A 14,629-nucleotide genomic window follows, 5' to 3' on the forward strand; every position below is an offset into this window, starting at 1 on the left:
TCCCTGCTGAATCTCACAGCAAATGACCTGGTGGCTGCTGCTGTGCCCTGACAGGTTATCACCCCCAGCAGTAACCAAAGGGGTATATTTGCTGAGTGGAGTGGTCACAGGGGAACACTACACTGTCTATTTAATTTGCCTGGGGGTCACTCACCTATTTGAAGCCTGTACCTTGGGTATGACCATCTCAATAAAGACCACAAGATGTAGGGACAGAATTCAGTCATTTGGCCCATAGAGTCTGCTCTACCATTCGATCATGGCTGATTTGTTCTCCCTCTCAATCCTCTTCTCCCTGTAACCTTTGACATCATTACTAATCAAGCACATATCAACCTCTGCTTTAAAGGTACTTGACCCCCACAGCCACCTGTGGCAATGAACCCTACAGACTCACCACCCTTTTGCTAAAGAAATCGCCCTTCACCTCTGTCTTAAAGGGATACACTTGCATTCTGAGATTGTGTCTTCTGGTCTTAGACCAGAATTACTGTAGGAAACATCCTCTCCAAACACACTCTATCTAGCCTTTCAATACTCAGTAGGTTTCATCGGGATTTCACTACCTCCCTGCCATTCTTCTGAAACCATCAAGTAAAGGCCCAAAACCAGGAAACACTCCCCAGGGGTTAACCCTTTCATTCCAGGGATCATTACAGTGAACAAGCTCTGGACCCTGTCCAATCCCACAGCACATACTTTCTTAGATAAGGACCAAAAACTGCTCACGATACTCCAAATACAGCCTTAAAAAGCTTCAGTATTGCATCTTTGCTTTTAACAATCTACATCAGGGGTGCACAAAAACAGCATCCTTTAAAACCAGGACAGCAATTGGCATTTTAAAAGCAGAGTTTCACAGCAGTTCCTCTGAGTTGAAGAGTGACCAATCAGTGAGAGATCCATTAGAAAGGGGGATACAAGTAACACAGACACAAGCAGAGTAGCCATTCTTGTGAGTGTACCAGTCTTTAGATTGGCTGTGGCTCATTAGGCTTATGCGAGATCAAGCTTGGGTGAGGAAATTATCTTGTAAGTTACTTTTTCTCTATTCTTATTTATTCAGTCCTCATCTGATAGAGAGCGGTACTTTAGTGAGAATAGCTCCAGGGGCAGAGTTTTGCACTGTGTGTGGGCCGTGGGAAGTCTGGGAGATGTTCAGTCTCTCAGATAAACACATCTGTGCCAGGTGCAACGACTCATATGGGAAATTGAGAAGGTGATAAGACAGGAGCTACAGGGAAGTAGTCACCCCTCAGTTGCAGAAGACAGGAGAAGGAGGGGAAATGTACAGCCAGTGCAAAGTACAGCTGTGGCCACTCCCCTCAATAGGTATACAACTTTAGATACTATTAAGGGGGCCACCTACCGGGGGTGGGGAGGGTGGGAGGGGTGACCGGGTCTCTGGCACTGAGTCTGCTGCTGTGGCTCAGAAGAACAGAGAGGTGAAGAGAACTGCAGTGTTGATAGGAGATTCTTTAGTCAGAGGAACAGAAACTAGGCTATGTGGGCATGATAAGGACACCCAGATGGCATTTTGCCTCTCAGGTGCCAAGATCAGGGATGTCTCGGAAGGTGTCCATGACATCCTGAAGGGTGAGGGTGAGCAGCCAGAAGTCCTGGGACATAGTGGCATTAACGACATAAGCAGATAAGGTGAGGTGGTCCTGAAGAGAAACTTCAGGAAGCTACATAGAAAGCTGAGAAACAGGACCTCTAGGGTCGTAATCTCTTGATTATTGCCTGTGCCACGCCCCAGGATGATTTGGCAGGTGAATATGTGGCTGAGGGACTGGTGCAGGGGGCAGGGGTTCAGATTTATGGATCACTGGCATCTCTTTTGGGTGAAGCGATGACCTGTACAAAAGGGATGGGCTATAACTGAACTTAAGGGGGTCCAACATCCTTGCAGGCAGGTTGGCTAGAGTTGTTCGGGTGGGTTTAAACTAATTTGGCAAGGGTTGCAACTGGAGTGATAGTGCTGACAATGAAGTAGTTGGTTTACAAACAGAGGCAATGTGTAGTAATGAGAGGCTATTGATAGGGCAAAATTGTAGTCAACAGGATGAGTTGCGACGTAAAAGGCGGACAAAATTGAAAAGGGCAATGTTACAACAGTCATAGGGAATTTCAATATGCAGGTAGATTGGGAAAATCAAGTTGGTGCTGGATTCCAAAATGGGGAACTTCTAGAGTGCCTACGTGATGGCTTTTTAGAGCATCTCTGGTTGAGCCATCTTAGGGGATCAAGCTATTATGGATTAGGTGTTGTGCAATGAACTGGAATTGATTGGAGCCCAAGGCAAGTGATCACAATATGATTGATTTCATCCTGCAATTTGAGAAGGGGAAGATAAAGTCAGATATATCAGTATTACAGTGGAGTAAAGGGGAATTACAGAGGCTTGAGAGAGGAATTGGCCAGAAGTGATTGAAAAAGAACACTGGCAGGGATAACAGCAGAGAAAAAATGGCTATAATTTCTGGAAGCAATTCGGAAGGTGCAGGATATATACATCCCAAAGAGGAAGAAGTATTCTAAAGACAAGATGACACAACCATGGTTAACAAGAGAAGTCAAAGCCAAAATAAAACCAAAGAGAGGGAATATATAATAGAGCAAAAATAAGTGGGAAGTTAGAGGATTGGGCTGCTTTTAAATAACAATAGGTAACTAAAAAGTCATTAAGGAGGTAAAGATAGAATACAAAAGTAAGCTAGTCAATGATATTAAAGAGGATACCAAAAGCTTCTTCAGATACATAAAGTGTAAAAGACAGGGGATTGGTTATCGGACCACTGGAAAACAATGCAGGAGAGGTAGCAATGAGGGACAAAGAAATGACAGACGAACTGAATAAGTATTTTACATCAGCCTTCACTGTGGAAGGTATTAAAAGTATGGTGGAAGTTCCAGGTGTCGGGGTTTATGAAGTGTGTGATGTTACTATTATCAGAGATAAGGTTCTTGCGAAACTTAAAGGTCTGAAGATAGATAAGTCATCTGGACTTGATAGTGTACACCCCAGGGTTCTGAAAGAGAACAACTTGTCATAAGAAGTGTGTACGACCTAATTGAAACCTATTGAATGGTGAAAGGCCTTGAGAGAGTGGATGTGGAGAAGATATTTCCTATGTTGGGAGAGTCCAAAACCAGAGGACACATCACAACATACAGAGGTATCTTTTTAGAATGGAGATGGAGAGGAATTTCTTTAGTCAAAGAGTAGTGAATCTGTGGAATTCGTTGCTACAGGCAGGTGTGGAGGTCAATTCTTTATGTATATTTAAGGCAGAGGATGATAGATTCTTGATTGCTCAGGGCAGAAGGATTACAGGGAGAAGGTAGGAGATGGGGGCTGAGAGGAAAAATGGATCAGCCATGATAAACTGGCGGAGCAGACTTGATGGGTCAAATAGTCCAATTCTGCTCAAATATGTTATGGTCTTCTATTCTAGTCTCCTTAAAATGAATTTGAATATTGCAATTGTCAACTCAACCTACAGTGCCTATCAACAATATTCACCCCCTGTGGAAATTTTAATGTTTTATTGATTTACAACATTGAATCACAGTGGATTTAATACTGATCAACAGAAAAAGACTCTTTCATGTCAAAGTGAATACAGATCTCAACAAAGTGATCTAAATTAATTACAAATATAAAACACAAAATAATTGATTGCACAAGCATTCACCCACTTTAATATGGAAAACCAAATCATTCATGGTGCAACCAATTAGCTGTAGAAGACACATAACTAGTTAAACAGAGACTGTGCTGTGTGCAGTTGAGCTGTTTTAACTGATTGTAGTAAAAATACACCTGTATCTGGAAAGTCCAACTGCTGGTGAGTCAGTTTCCTGGCAAAAACTACATCATGAAGACGAACACTCCAAGCAACTCCACAAAAAGGTTATTGAAAAGCACAAGTCAAGAGATGGATTCAAGAAAACTTCCAAGACACTGAATATCCCTTGGAGTACAGTTAAGTCAATCAAGAAATGGAAAGAATATGGCACAACTGCAAATCTGCCTGGAGCACTCAAAAACTGAGTGACCGTACAAGAAGGGGACTAGTGAGGGAGGCCAACAAGAGACCCATGACATCTCCAGAGGAGTTACAAGCTTCAGTGGTTGAGATGGAAGAAAATGCACATACGACTGTAGCCCAGGTGTTTCACCGGTCATATATATGGGAGAGTGGCAAACAGAAAGCCACTGTTGAAAAAAAAAAATCACATGAAATCTCAGCTAGAGTTCGCCAGAAGTCAGGTAGAAGAAGGTTCGGTAATCTGATGAAACCAAAATTGAGCTTTTTGGCCATCAGACTAAAAGCTATGTTTGGCGTAAGCCAAACACTACACGTCATCGAAAACACACTACCCCTACCATGAAGCACAGTGATGCCTGCATCATGCTGTGGGGATGCTTCACTGCAGCAGGCCCTGAAAGATTTGTGAAGGTAGAGGGCAAAATAAATGCAGGAAAATACAGGGAAATCCTGGAGGAAAATCTGATGCAGCTGCAAGAGAACTGTGTCTTGGAAGACTTGCTTTCTAACAAGACAATGACCCCAAGCATAAAGCCAAAGTTACACATAAATGGCTTAAAAACAACAAGGTTAATGTCCTGAAGCAGCCAACTCAGAGTCCAGACCTCAATCCAATTAAGAATTTGTGGCTGGACTTGAAAAGGGCTGTTCACTCATGATCCCCATGCAACCCGACAGAGACTGAGTAGGTTTGCAAAGACTAATGGGAAAAACTGCAGTGTCTGGATGTGCAAAGCTGATAGAGCACTATCCACGCAGACTCAAGGCTGTAATAGCTGCCGAAAGCGCTTCTACTAAATGTTGATTTGTAAGGTGTGAATATTTATGCAATCAATTATTTTGTGTTTTATATTTGTAACTAATTTAGATCACTTCCTAAAGATCTGTTTTCACTTTGACACAAGTCTTTTTCTGTTGATCAGTGTCAAAAAAAAGCCAAATAAAATTGACTAGTTCATTGTAGTAAAACAGTAAAACATGAAAACTTCCAAGGGGGTGGGGGTGAATACTTCTTATAGGCATTGTACATGTTAATCTTTAGAGAATCCAGCACTAGGACTACCAAGTTCCGTTGCATCTCTGATTACTGAATTTGCTAGCATTTAGAAAATAATCTACACCTTTATCCCTTCAACAAAAATGCATGACCATACACTTCAATAACTGCATTCCATTTGCCACTTCCTTACCCATTCTCTTAATCTGTACAAGTCCTTCTGCAGATCCCCTGCCTGCTCAACACTACACAACATAATGAATATATAAACACAAAAGTTATGCTCCAAGATTATCAGACTACATACAATTCTAGAAGATATGGTAAAAGATGTGATAGTGTCGGAACAAATGTAGATGAGATTCACCAAGACATTGCCTGGGGATGCAGTTGTTCAGTGATGAAAGACCTGAGAAGCTCAGTCTTTTCTCCTTGGAGAGGAGGTTAAGACAGAGATGACTGAGGTGCAGAAGACTATATGGGATAAAGACAGGGATAAATGTAGGAAACTCTTCAACAAATCAGTTGTAGAAAAATTACAGAAGACATAGATTTGGGGCAAATGGGAAGAGATCCAGTGGGAATGAGGAGGATCAACTTCATCGAGAGAATGGAAAGTAATTAGAATAAACTGCCTAAGAAGTTGGGTCACCGAAAGTATTTAAGTATTCTGATTAGATTAGACGGTTATGGACGAAGTACTGGTAAAATGGAAAGGTACCTAGTGGTTGGCTTGGATGAGTTGGGATGGATGGCCAGTTTCATGCTTCTATGCTTCTTAAATGATCTGTTAGTACAGACCTCCAAAATTTTCATAGGCCATGTGATGCAACCACTCTCTGGATGAAAAATTTCATCCTCGAAGTTCAAAGTATGTATTTGGTAACACACATTATCTTGGGATTCATTTCTTTACAGGCATTTACAGAAAAAAAGAAATACAAAATATAACAGAATTTACAAAAATCAATACATAAGCACACAAAGATTTACAAACAACCAATGTGCAAAAAAACTGCAAATTAAAAAAAAACTACTGAGAACATGAGTTGTAAAAAGTCCTTGCAAGTGAGTTTGCAGATTGTGTTCTCGGTTCAGAATAGCGATTAATCCCCTCAAATGATTTCATGCCTCATCTCGCCTTCTGGTGTTAAGACAGGTCTGCCAAGGGGCAAAATTTCTTAATATCTATCCAATCTATGCCTCTCAGAATTTCGTATGCTTCCATCGGATCCTCCCTCAACTTCCTCTGCTCTAGGTAAACAAACTCAGTCTATCCAGTCTATCTCATATCTGAGACTTTCTATTCTAAGTTTGATGTATCTCCTTTGTACCTCTTCACAGCAATCATGTCCTTCCTTTCAGGGTCATACGGCACCGACCAATAATCTGCGCACCATTAATCAACTACTTATTTACACTAACCCTGACATTAATTCCATTCTGCCAACACCTTATCAACTTCCCCTAGACTCTTTCACTCACCTACAGATTAGGGACATGTTCATTTTTGTGATGTGGAGTAAGCAGTACATAGCAACAGACAGAACATGCAAATTTCACACACCACCTGGATTTCTGGCACTCTGAGGCAGCAGCTCTATTACCTGCATCACTGTGCTATCCCTGTGGTTTGGTGACCAGGAATTCATACATTTGTGGTCAAACCAAAGTCAGCATCATCCAGTAATACATAGAACATCCATGTCAACCATGGTACCAACCTAGCTAATCTCAATTTCGTACATTCAGCCCATATTCCTACAAACCTCACCCCTCCACATACCTATTCAAGTGCTTCTTAAATAATACTATTGTATCTGCTTCAACCACTTCCTCTGGCAGCTCAGTCCGCTCCATGTGAGAAGATAATGCCCCTCAGGTCTCATTCAAATCTTTCCCCTCTCATCCTAAACCTACTTTGGGACTCCCCTACCCTGAGGAAAAAGATTGTTACCACCCACTTTATCAAAGTTCGATGTTCAAAGTAAATTGATTATCAAAGTACATATATGTTTCCAAATACTACCCTGAAATTTATTTTCCTGCATGCATTTACAGTAGAACAAATACAATAGAATCAATAAAACTACGCCAAAGACTGACCAGCAGCCAATGTGCAAAAGACAAGAAGCTGTGCAAATACAAAAATAATTAATAATAATCATTACGTCCCATTATGTTAAACGCTTTATTAAGGCTGACCCATACATTCGGAGGAATGAAGAACCAGCCTGGCCAGCTTCTTCCTGTAACTAAGACCCTCTTGCCCTGGCAAAATCTTCATAAATCTTCTCTGCATTCTTTCCAGTTTAACCTCGTCTTTTCTATAATAGGGGAACCAAAACTCCAAGCACAGCCCTACCAATGACTTATACAATTACAGCATAATATACCAACCTACACTCACTGCCCTGACTGATGAAGCCCAGTGATCCTGTCTATTTGTGACAAAGCTTTCAAGGATTGCAAATGATACTAAGATAGGGGGCGTTGTGGATAATGAAGTAGGTTTTCAAAGCTTGCAGAGAGATTTAGGCCAGTTAGAAGAAGGGGCTGAAAGACGGCAGATGGAGTTTTATGCTGATAAGTGTGAGGTGCTACATTTTGGTACGACTAATCAAAATAGGACATACATGGTAAATGGTAGGGGATTTAAGAATGCAGTAGAACAGAGTGATCTAGGAATAATGGTGCATAGTTCCCTGAAGGTGGAATCTCATGTGGATAGGGTGGTGAAGAAAGCTTTTGGTATGCTGACCTTTATAAATCAGAGCATTGAGTATAGAAGTTGGGATGTAATGTTAAAATTGTACAAGGCATCGGTGAGGCCAAATTTGGAGTACTGTGTACAGTTCTGGTCACTGAATTATAGGAAAGATGTCAACAAAATAGAGAGAGTACAGAGGAGATTTACTCGAATGTTACCTGGGTTTCAGCACCTAAGTTACAGAGAAAGGTTGAACAAGTTAGGTCTTTATTCTTTGGAGCGTAGAAGGTTGAGGGGGGACTTGATAGAGGTACAGGCAGTCCCTGGGTTACGTACGAGTTCCATTCCCAAGTCTGTCTTTAAGTCGGATTTGTACTTAAGTCGAACAAGTACATCCGGTATTATTTAGCGTCAATTAGTCAAACATTTGTCTTAGTATATAGTATATATTTTACTTTTCTATGCATATAAAACACTTAAGAAACATATGTATTGCAATAATTAAACCACTGCGTTGCTTACTAATAATTGTAGTTTTCATCGGGGCAGGGCCTTTCACATGCTCCATTATTCTCACTTTCTCCATTATCCTTTAAAATTGTTCCGACTGTTGACCAACTGTAGTCTAACGCTTTTCCAATGACCGATGGCGTTTCACCTCTTTCCAAATGCTTTACTATTTCCACTTTATTTTCAATTGCAATCACTTCCCGTTAATGCAACAGAAACACTGTGGGCAGCAGGTCCCGAGCAGCGCCGGCTCCTGAGGTTCGCTGGGTCCTAGAGACCACCGCACTGAGACAGGCTAAACGGAACAAGTGGGGGCTGTGCTGGGTTTAGGTATTTGATCCTCCACAATATTCCACGTGGGAATTTAAACTGGAGGTGGCAGTGTTTTTTTTTAATGGGGTCGAGTTGCGAGCTCGACATCAACCCGGACTGGATCGACATCAACCCGGCACGGGAGCGGTCTGTCACTGGATCGAACTCGGGAACTCAGGGCAGGGTCAGGGTGAATATTACTAAGAAAAATTTAAGCCTAATACAAAGTTAAACACTCAACACAGTGTCAACAGCAACGACTTAAAATGGCGGACAGCATCGCGATCCAACTTAAAATGGTGGATGACGTTGCGATCTGACTTAAAATGGCGGAAGGCATTCTCCTTCCTCGGTCCATAAGTCAGACGTTCGTAACTTGGGGACTACCTGTATTTAAAATTATGAGGAGGATAGATAGAGTTGACTTGGATAGGCTTTCTCCATTGAGAGTAGGGGAGATCCAAACAAGAGGACATGAGTTGAGAGTTAAGGGGCAAAAGTTTAGTGTAACACGAGGAGGAACTTCTTTACTCAGAGAGTAGTAGCTGTGTGGAACGAGCTTCCAGTAGAAGTGGTAGAGGCAGGTTCGATATTGTCATTTAAAAAAATATTGGATAGGTATATGGACAGGAAAGGAATGGAGGGTTATGGGCTGAGTGGAGGTCGGTGGGACTAGGTGAGAGCAAGTGTTCGACACGGACTAGAAGGGCCAAGATGGCCTGTTTCCATGCTGTTATGGTTATATGATCTATACACATGCACTCCAAGATCCCCCTGTTCTATTACATTTCCTAGTGCTCTGCCATACATAGTATAAGTACTATGCTGTTTGACTTCCCAAAATTCAATACATCACCTCACACTTGTCTGTACTGAAATTAATTTGCTACTCTTTACTAGTTCTCCCTGAATTCCTTGGGACCTTATCTTCTAATGATTTGTAAAAACAAAACACCCATACATCACATTAGATCCCCTATTGTTTGGAAAAGTTTTGTCATTAAGTCTTGGTTAGACATTCAACATATGTTTCTCAGTCTTCCTCAGAATAGCAAAGGCAATGAAAATAAATGTAAATGGTACCACATTTTCTTATGGATTTCCTCTGTTAACATTACCTGACCATTTTTCAGACCAACTAACAAGCCTTCTCTTCCCGGTGGTCCTCCGATAACCTTAATGTAGCGAATCAGAGACTCCATGAGCCATTCTCTCTCCTTCACACCACTGAATGACAAGCACTGTAATCTTTTCTCCTGCATGGGGCATAAAGGCAAGTTAGCATAGCAAAGTGGAAAGTTGCTAATTAGAAAGCCAATGATAGGCAACTTTTAAAAATAAAACAGAATGCTGGATATTATCAGCAGATCAAGCAGAATCAGTGGAGAAACAAAAGTTCAAAGTAAATTTATTATCAAATACAATCCTGAGATCCATTTTCTTGTAGGTATTCACAGCAAATAGAAAGAAACAATAGAATCAATAACAGTACACAACAGGACTGACAAACAAGCAATGTGGAAAAGACAAAAAATACAAAAAAGAACTAATAATAATGCAGAAATAATTAATAAATATCGAGAACATGAGATGAAGAGTCAATGAAAGTGAGTCCATAGATTTCAGCAATAGTTCAGTGATGGGGTGAGTGAAGTTATCCCCTCTGGTTCGAGAGCCTGATGGTTGAGGGGTAATAACTATTTTTGGACGGTGATGCAAAAGGTCCTGAGGCTCATGTACCTTCTTCATGATGGCAGCAGTGAGAAGAGAGCGTGGCCTGAATGGTGGAGGTCCTTGATGATGGATGTTGCTTTCCTGTGACAACACTCCAGGTAGATTTGCTCAGTGGTGGGGAGGGCTTTACCCATGATGGACTGGGGCATATCCCCTACTTGTTATAGGCTTTTCTGTTCAAGGTCATTGATGTTTCTAAACCAGGTCGCGATGCAACCAATGAATATCCTCTTCACTACACATCTTTTGAAGTTTGTTACAGTTTAACCTTTAACCCATGTACTCTGTTTTTTTACCCCAGCCTCAGTGGAAAATGCCTGATGGTTGAGGGGTAATAACTATTGACATAGCAATCTTCACAAACTTTAAGAAAGTAACTGCATTGTCGTGCTTTCTTTGTAATAACATTTTCAATAAGGTTTTCTAATTTAAATCTAATTTCTAATCTAAAAAAAAGATTGCTATATCATTACCCCTCAACAATCAGGTGCTATGTCACCATACAGACTAAAGAGGAGGAGGTGCTTGCTGCCTTGAGGCAAATCAGAGTAAATAAATCCGCAGGACCTGATAGGGTATTCCCTCGGACCTTGAGGGAGACTAGTGTTGAAATTGCAGGGGCCCTGGCAGAAATACTTAAAATTTCGATATCTACGGGTTAGGTGCCGGAGGATTGGAGGATAGCTCATGTAGTTCTGTTGTTTAAAAAAGGCTCAAAAAGTAAGCTGGGAAATTATAGGCCGATAAGTTTGACATCAGTAGTAGGTAAATTATTGAAAGGAATACTAAGCGATAGGATCTACAAGTATTTGGATAGACAGGGACGTATTAGAAACAGTCAGCATGGCTTTGTGAGTGGTAGGTCATGTTTAACCAATCTATTAGAGTTTTTCGAGGAAGTTACTAGGAAAGTGGATGAAATGAAGGCAGTGGATGTTGTATACGTGGCCTTTTCAGTAAGGCCTTTGACAAGGTCCCGCATGGGAGGTTAGTTAGGAAGATTCAGTCACTAGGTATACATGGAGAGATAGTAAATTGGATTAGACATTGGCTCAATGGAAGAAGCCAGAGAGTGGTAGTGGAGGATTGCTACTCTGAGTGGAGGCCTGTGACTAGTGGTGTGCCACAGGGATCAGTGCTGGGTCCATTGTTATTTGTCATCTATATCAATGATCTGGATGATAATGTGGCAAATTGGATCAGTGAATTTGCTGATGATACAAAGATTGGAGGTGTAGTGGACAGTAAGGACGGTTTTCAAAGCTTGCAGAGGGACTTGAACCAGTTGGAGGAATGGGCTGAAAAATAGCAGATGGAGTTTAATGCGGACAAGTGTGAGGTATTGCACTTTGGAAGGTCAAACCAAGGTAAAACATAAAAGTTAAATGGTAGGACACTGAGGAGTGCAGTAGAACAGAAGGATCTGGGAGTACAGATACATAATTCCCTAAAAGTGGCGTCACAAGTAGACAGGGTTGTAAAGAGAGTTTTTGGTACATTGGCCTTTATAAATCAAAGTATTGAGTATAAGAGTTGGAATGTTATGCTGAGGTTGTATAAGGTATTGGTGAGGCCAAATTTGGAGTATCATGTGCAGTTTTGGTCACCTTATTACAAGAAGGACATTAATAAGGTTGAAAGAGTGCAGAGAAGGTTTACAAGGATGTTGTCGGGACTTGAGAAACTGAGTTCCAGAGAAAGGTTGAATATGTTAGGACTTTATTCCCTGGAGCGTAGGAGAATGAGGGGTGATTTGATAGAGGTGTATAAAATTATGATGGGTATAGATAGAGTGAATGCAAGCAGGCTTTTTCCACTGAGGCCAGGGGAGAAAAAAACCAGAGGTCATGGGTTAAGGGTGAAGGGGGAAAAATTTAAAGGGAACATTGGTGGGGGGGCTTCTTCACGCAGAGAGTGGTGGGAGTGTGGAATGAGCTGCCAGATGAAGTGGTGAATGCAGGCTCACTTTTGACATTTAAGAAAAACATGGATGAGAGGGGTTTAGAGGGTTATGGCCCAGGTGCAGGTCAGTGGGACTAGGCAGAAAAATGGTTTGGCACAACCAAGAAGGGCCTATTTCTGTGCTGTAATGTTTTATGGTTCTGTGGTTCTTGATGTATGTATAGAATGCCTTGGGATTCACCTTAATCCAACTTGCTTTCTTAAAGTTCTGTAATTAATACAATCAACAGCCTTAAAGTGATGTTTGAGAACCACTGCTCAGAAATCCACCCAACATAGAATGTAACAGTCAAGCTGAATCACTATTATAAAAAACTGCACTAGTCTATCTATCAATAGTAGTATCTATTAACCAACATACCAGGCACAAGATAAGGTGTTGGGAGCACACAACCAATAGGTTGCATTCAAATTTCTTAGCAATTTTCTCCTTGACACGGTAATGCATATCAGTATTATCTTCTGAAAAGAGCTCATAGATCAGGATTTTTTCTGGCAGCTGGATTGCTAGTCGGTTTTTATAAATAGCAATCTTCTTCACTAGTTCCCGGCATCTGATACGCACTGGAAAAAAGAGAACATGTATCAAAATGTGTAGTAACTAGACATTATCAAGTAACACACCCACTTGAACTGGACTCTCAACATTTAGAAATCAAAAGATTCAAAGATTCAAATTACATTTATTTATCAAATATATAGATTTTACAGCCTTGAGATTTGTTTGTTCCCAGGTAGCCATAAAGCAATAGGAAAAAAAACCTAAATTACCCAATTAAAGAAAAAAATATAAAAATAAAAACAAAAGACCACCAGCCAATGTACAAGAGAAATGAAAAAAACACACACGTCATGCAAACAATTGAAGTGAACATCAACAATCCAAACCAAAAATTGAGTCCTCAGATCTGAACCCCAGAGCAGCCCAGAGTAGGCCCAAAGCCCCACTTATCAGCTCATCGTATTAGCGGGTACAGAGCATAACATCTGGGCAATCTTCATAGCCTCAGCACTATAGACAGAGCAATGACCATCACGAAGAACAAACAAAATCGGCTCTTGCCCCAGATCCCTGTCTTTTCAGTCTATCTGGGATGCCATTTAAATTGACCAAACAATGGAACAATAAAATGCTCTGCTCCCTGGAGAGAGAAGTGAAGATTGCGGAGAGTGAGTGAAATTGGCTCTCACCTCAAATTTGGGCTGGCATTTAAATTGTCTGAACATTGTTCTCCGCACTATGGCCCAGGCATTGCTGCAGTGTAAGGCTCTGGGCCTAGAACATGCTGCCCAGCAACTCACTCCAGGCCCAGATTTCACTGCCCAACCTGAAGCCGTTCACAAGCTCTTCAAATCAGCTTGGTATTCAGTGATCCAATCTCACACCAGGGTCGGTTGTCCATAATAATGATGAGTGAAAGTCTGAGTGTAACCATAGCCATTTTTACAAATTTTATAAAGCTAGGTTACGCAAACGCTGAGAACACAAAGAGCCTGCAAAGTGATATACTGTAGCGATGTGCTACACACATCACTGAAATAACGACACGTAAGTCGTTTGGAGACTAGTTTGTTCAAACTTTGCAGCGCTGGCATTTAATCCCTAGCGCCCGCCCTCTCCGGGTGGAAATGACATCAGAGGTGCATTACCAAAGTCTCCCCCAGCACGCTGGCCATTCGTGAGCCGGTTCGCCTGCGCAGAAAGTGGGTTGTCACAATACAGTGCTTATACAAACATTTCACTCCCCTTGGAAGTTTTCATGTATTACTGTGTTACAACATTAAATCATAGTGGATTTAATTTGGCTTTTTTTTTATACTAATCACCAGAAAGAGACTCTTTTGTGTCAAAGTGAAAACAGATCTCTACAAGGTGATCTAAATTAATTACAAATACAAAACACAATAATTGATTGCATAAGAATTCACCCCCTTTAATATGACACATCAAATCATCACTGCTGCAGCCAACTGGTTTTAGAACTCACATATAGAGATCACCTGTGTACAGTTGAGGTGTTTCAATTGACTGTAGTAAAAATACACCTGTAATGGAAGGTCTGTCTGTAGTTTCCTGGCAAAAACTACACCATGAAGACAAAACACTCCAACTCACTCCATGTGTAGGTAGGCCTCAGTTAGTCTCCATAGACCTTGGCAAATTCCAGGGCGCAAGCCTGGGCAAGGTTGTATGGCAGTTGCCCATGCTGCAAGTCTCCCCTCTCTACGCCACCAATGTTGTCCAAGGGAAGGGCATTAGGACCCATACAACTTGGCACCGGTGTCGTCACAGAGCAATGTGTGGTTAAGGACACACACACAGCCTCAGCCAAGGCTCGAACTAGCGA

At 41.4% G+C, this 14,629-nt stretch overlaps 1 protein-coding gene across 2 annotated transcripts in view; it reads right to left on the reverse strand.

Moving 5' to 3' along the window:
• Positions 1–14,629, reverse strand: part of ift122 (intraflagellar transport 122 homolog (Chlamydomonas)) — a 217,225-nt gene that overhangs the window by 150,825 nt on the left and 51,771 nt on the right. For both annotated transcript variants that reach the window (XR_009506855.1, XM_059944491.1), the window contains exons 11-12: positions 12,643–12,845; positions 9,704–9,841 (exon numbers count right to left, since the gene is read on the reverse strand). Coding sequence is in view for 1 of the 2 variants with exons in the window: in XM_059944491.1 (XP_059800474.1) it covers positions 9,704–9,841; positions 12,643–12,845 (341 nt within the window). In the remaining variant the exon portion in view is untranslated. The remainder of the gene's footprint in view (positions 1–9,703; positions 9,842–12,642; positions 12,846–14,629) is intronic.

Source organism: Hypanus sabinus, chromosome 19 (genome assembly GCF_030144855.1).
Source record: "Hypanus sabinus isolate sHypSab1 chromosome 19, sHypSab1.hap1, whole genome shotgun sequence".
Classification (NCBI taxonomy): Eukaryota; Metazoa; Chordata; class Chondrichthyes; order Myliobatiformes; family Dasyatidae; genus Hypanus; species Hypanus sabinus.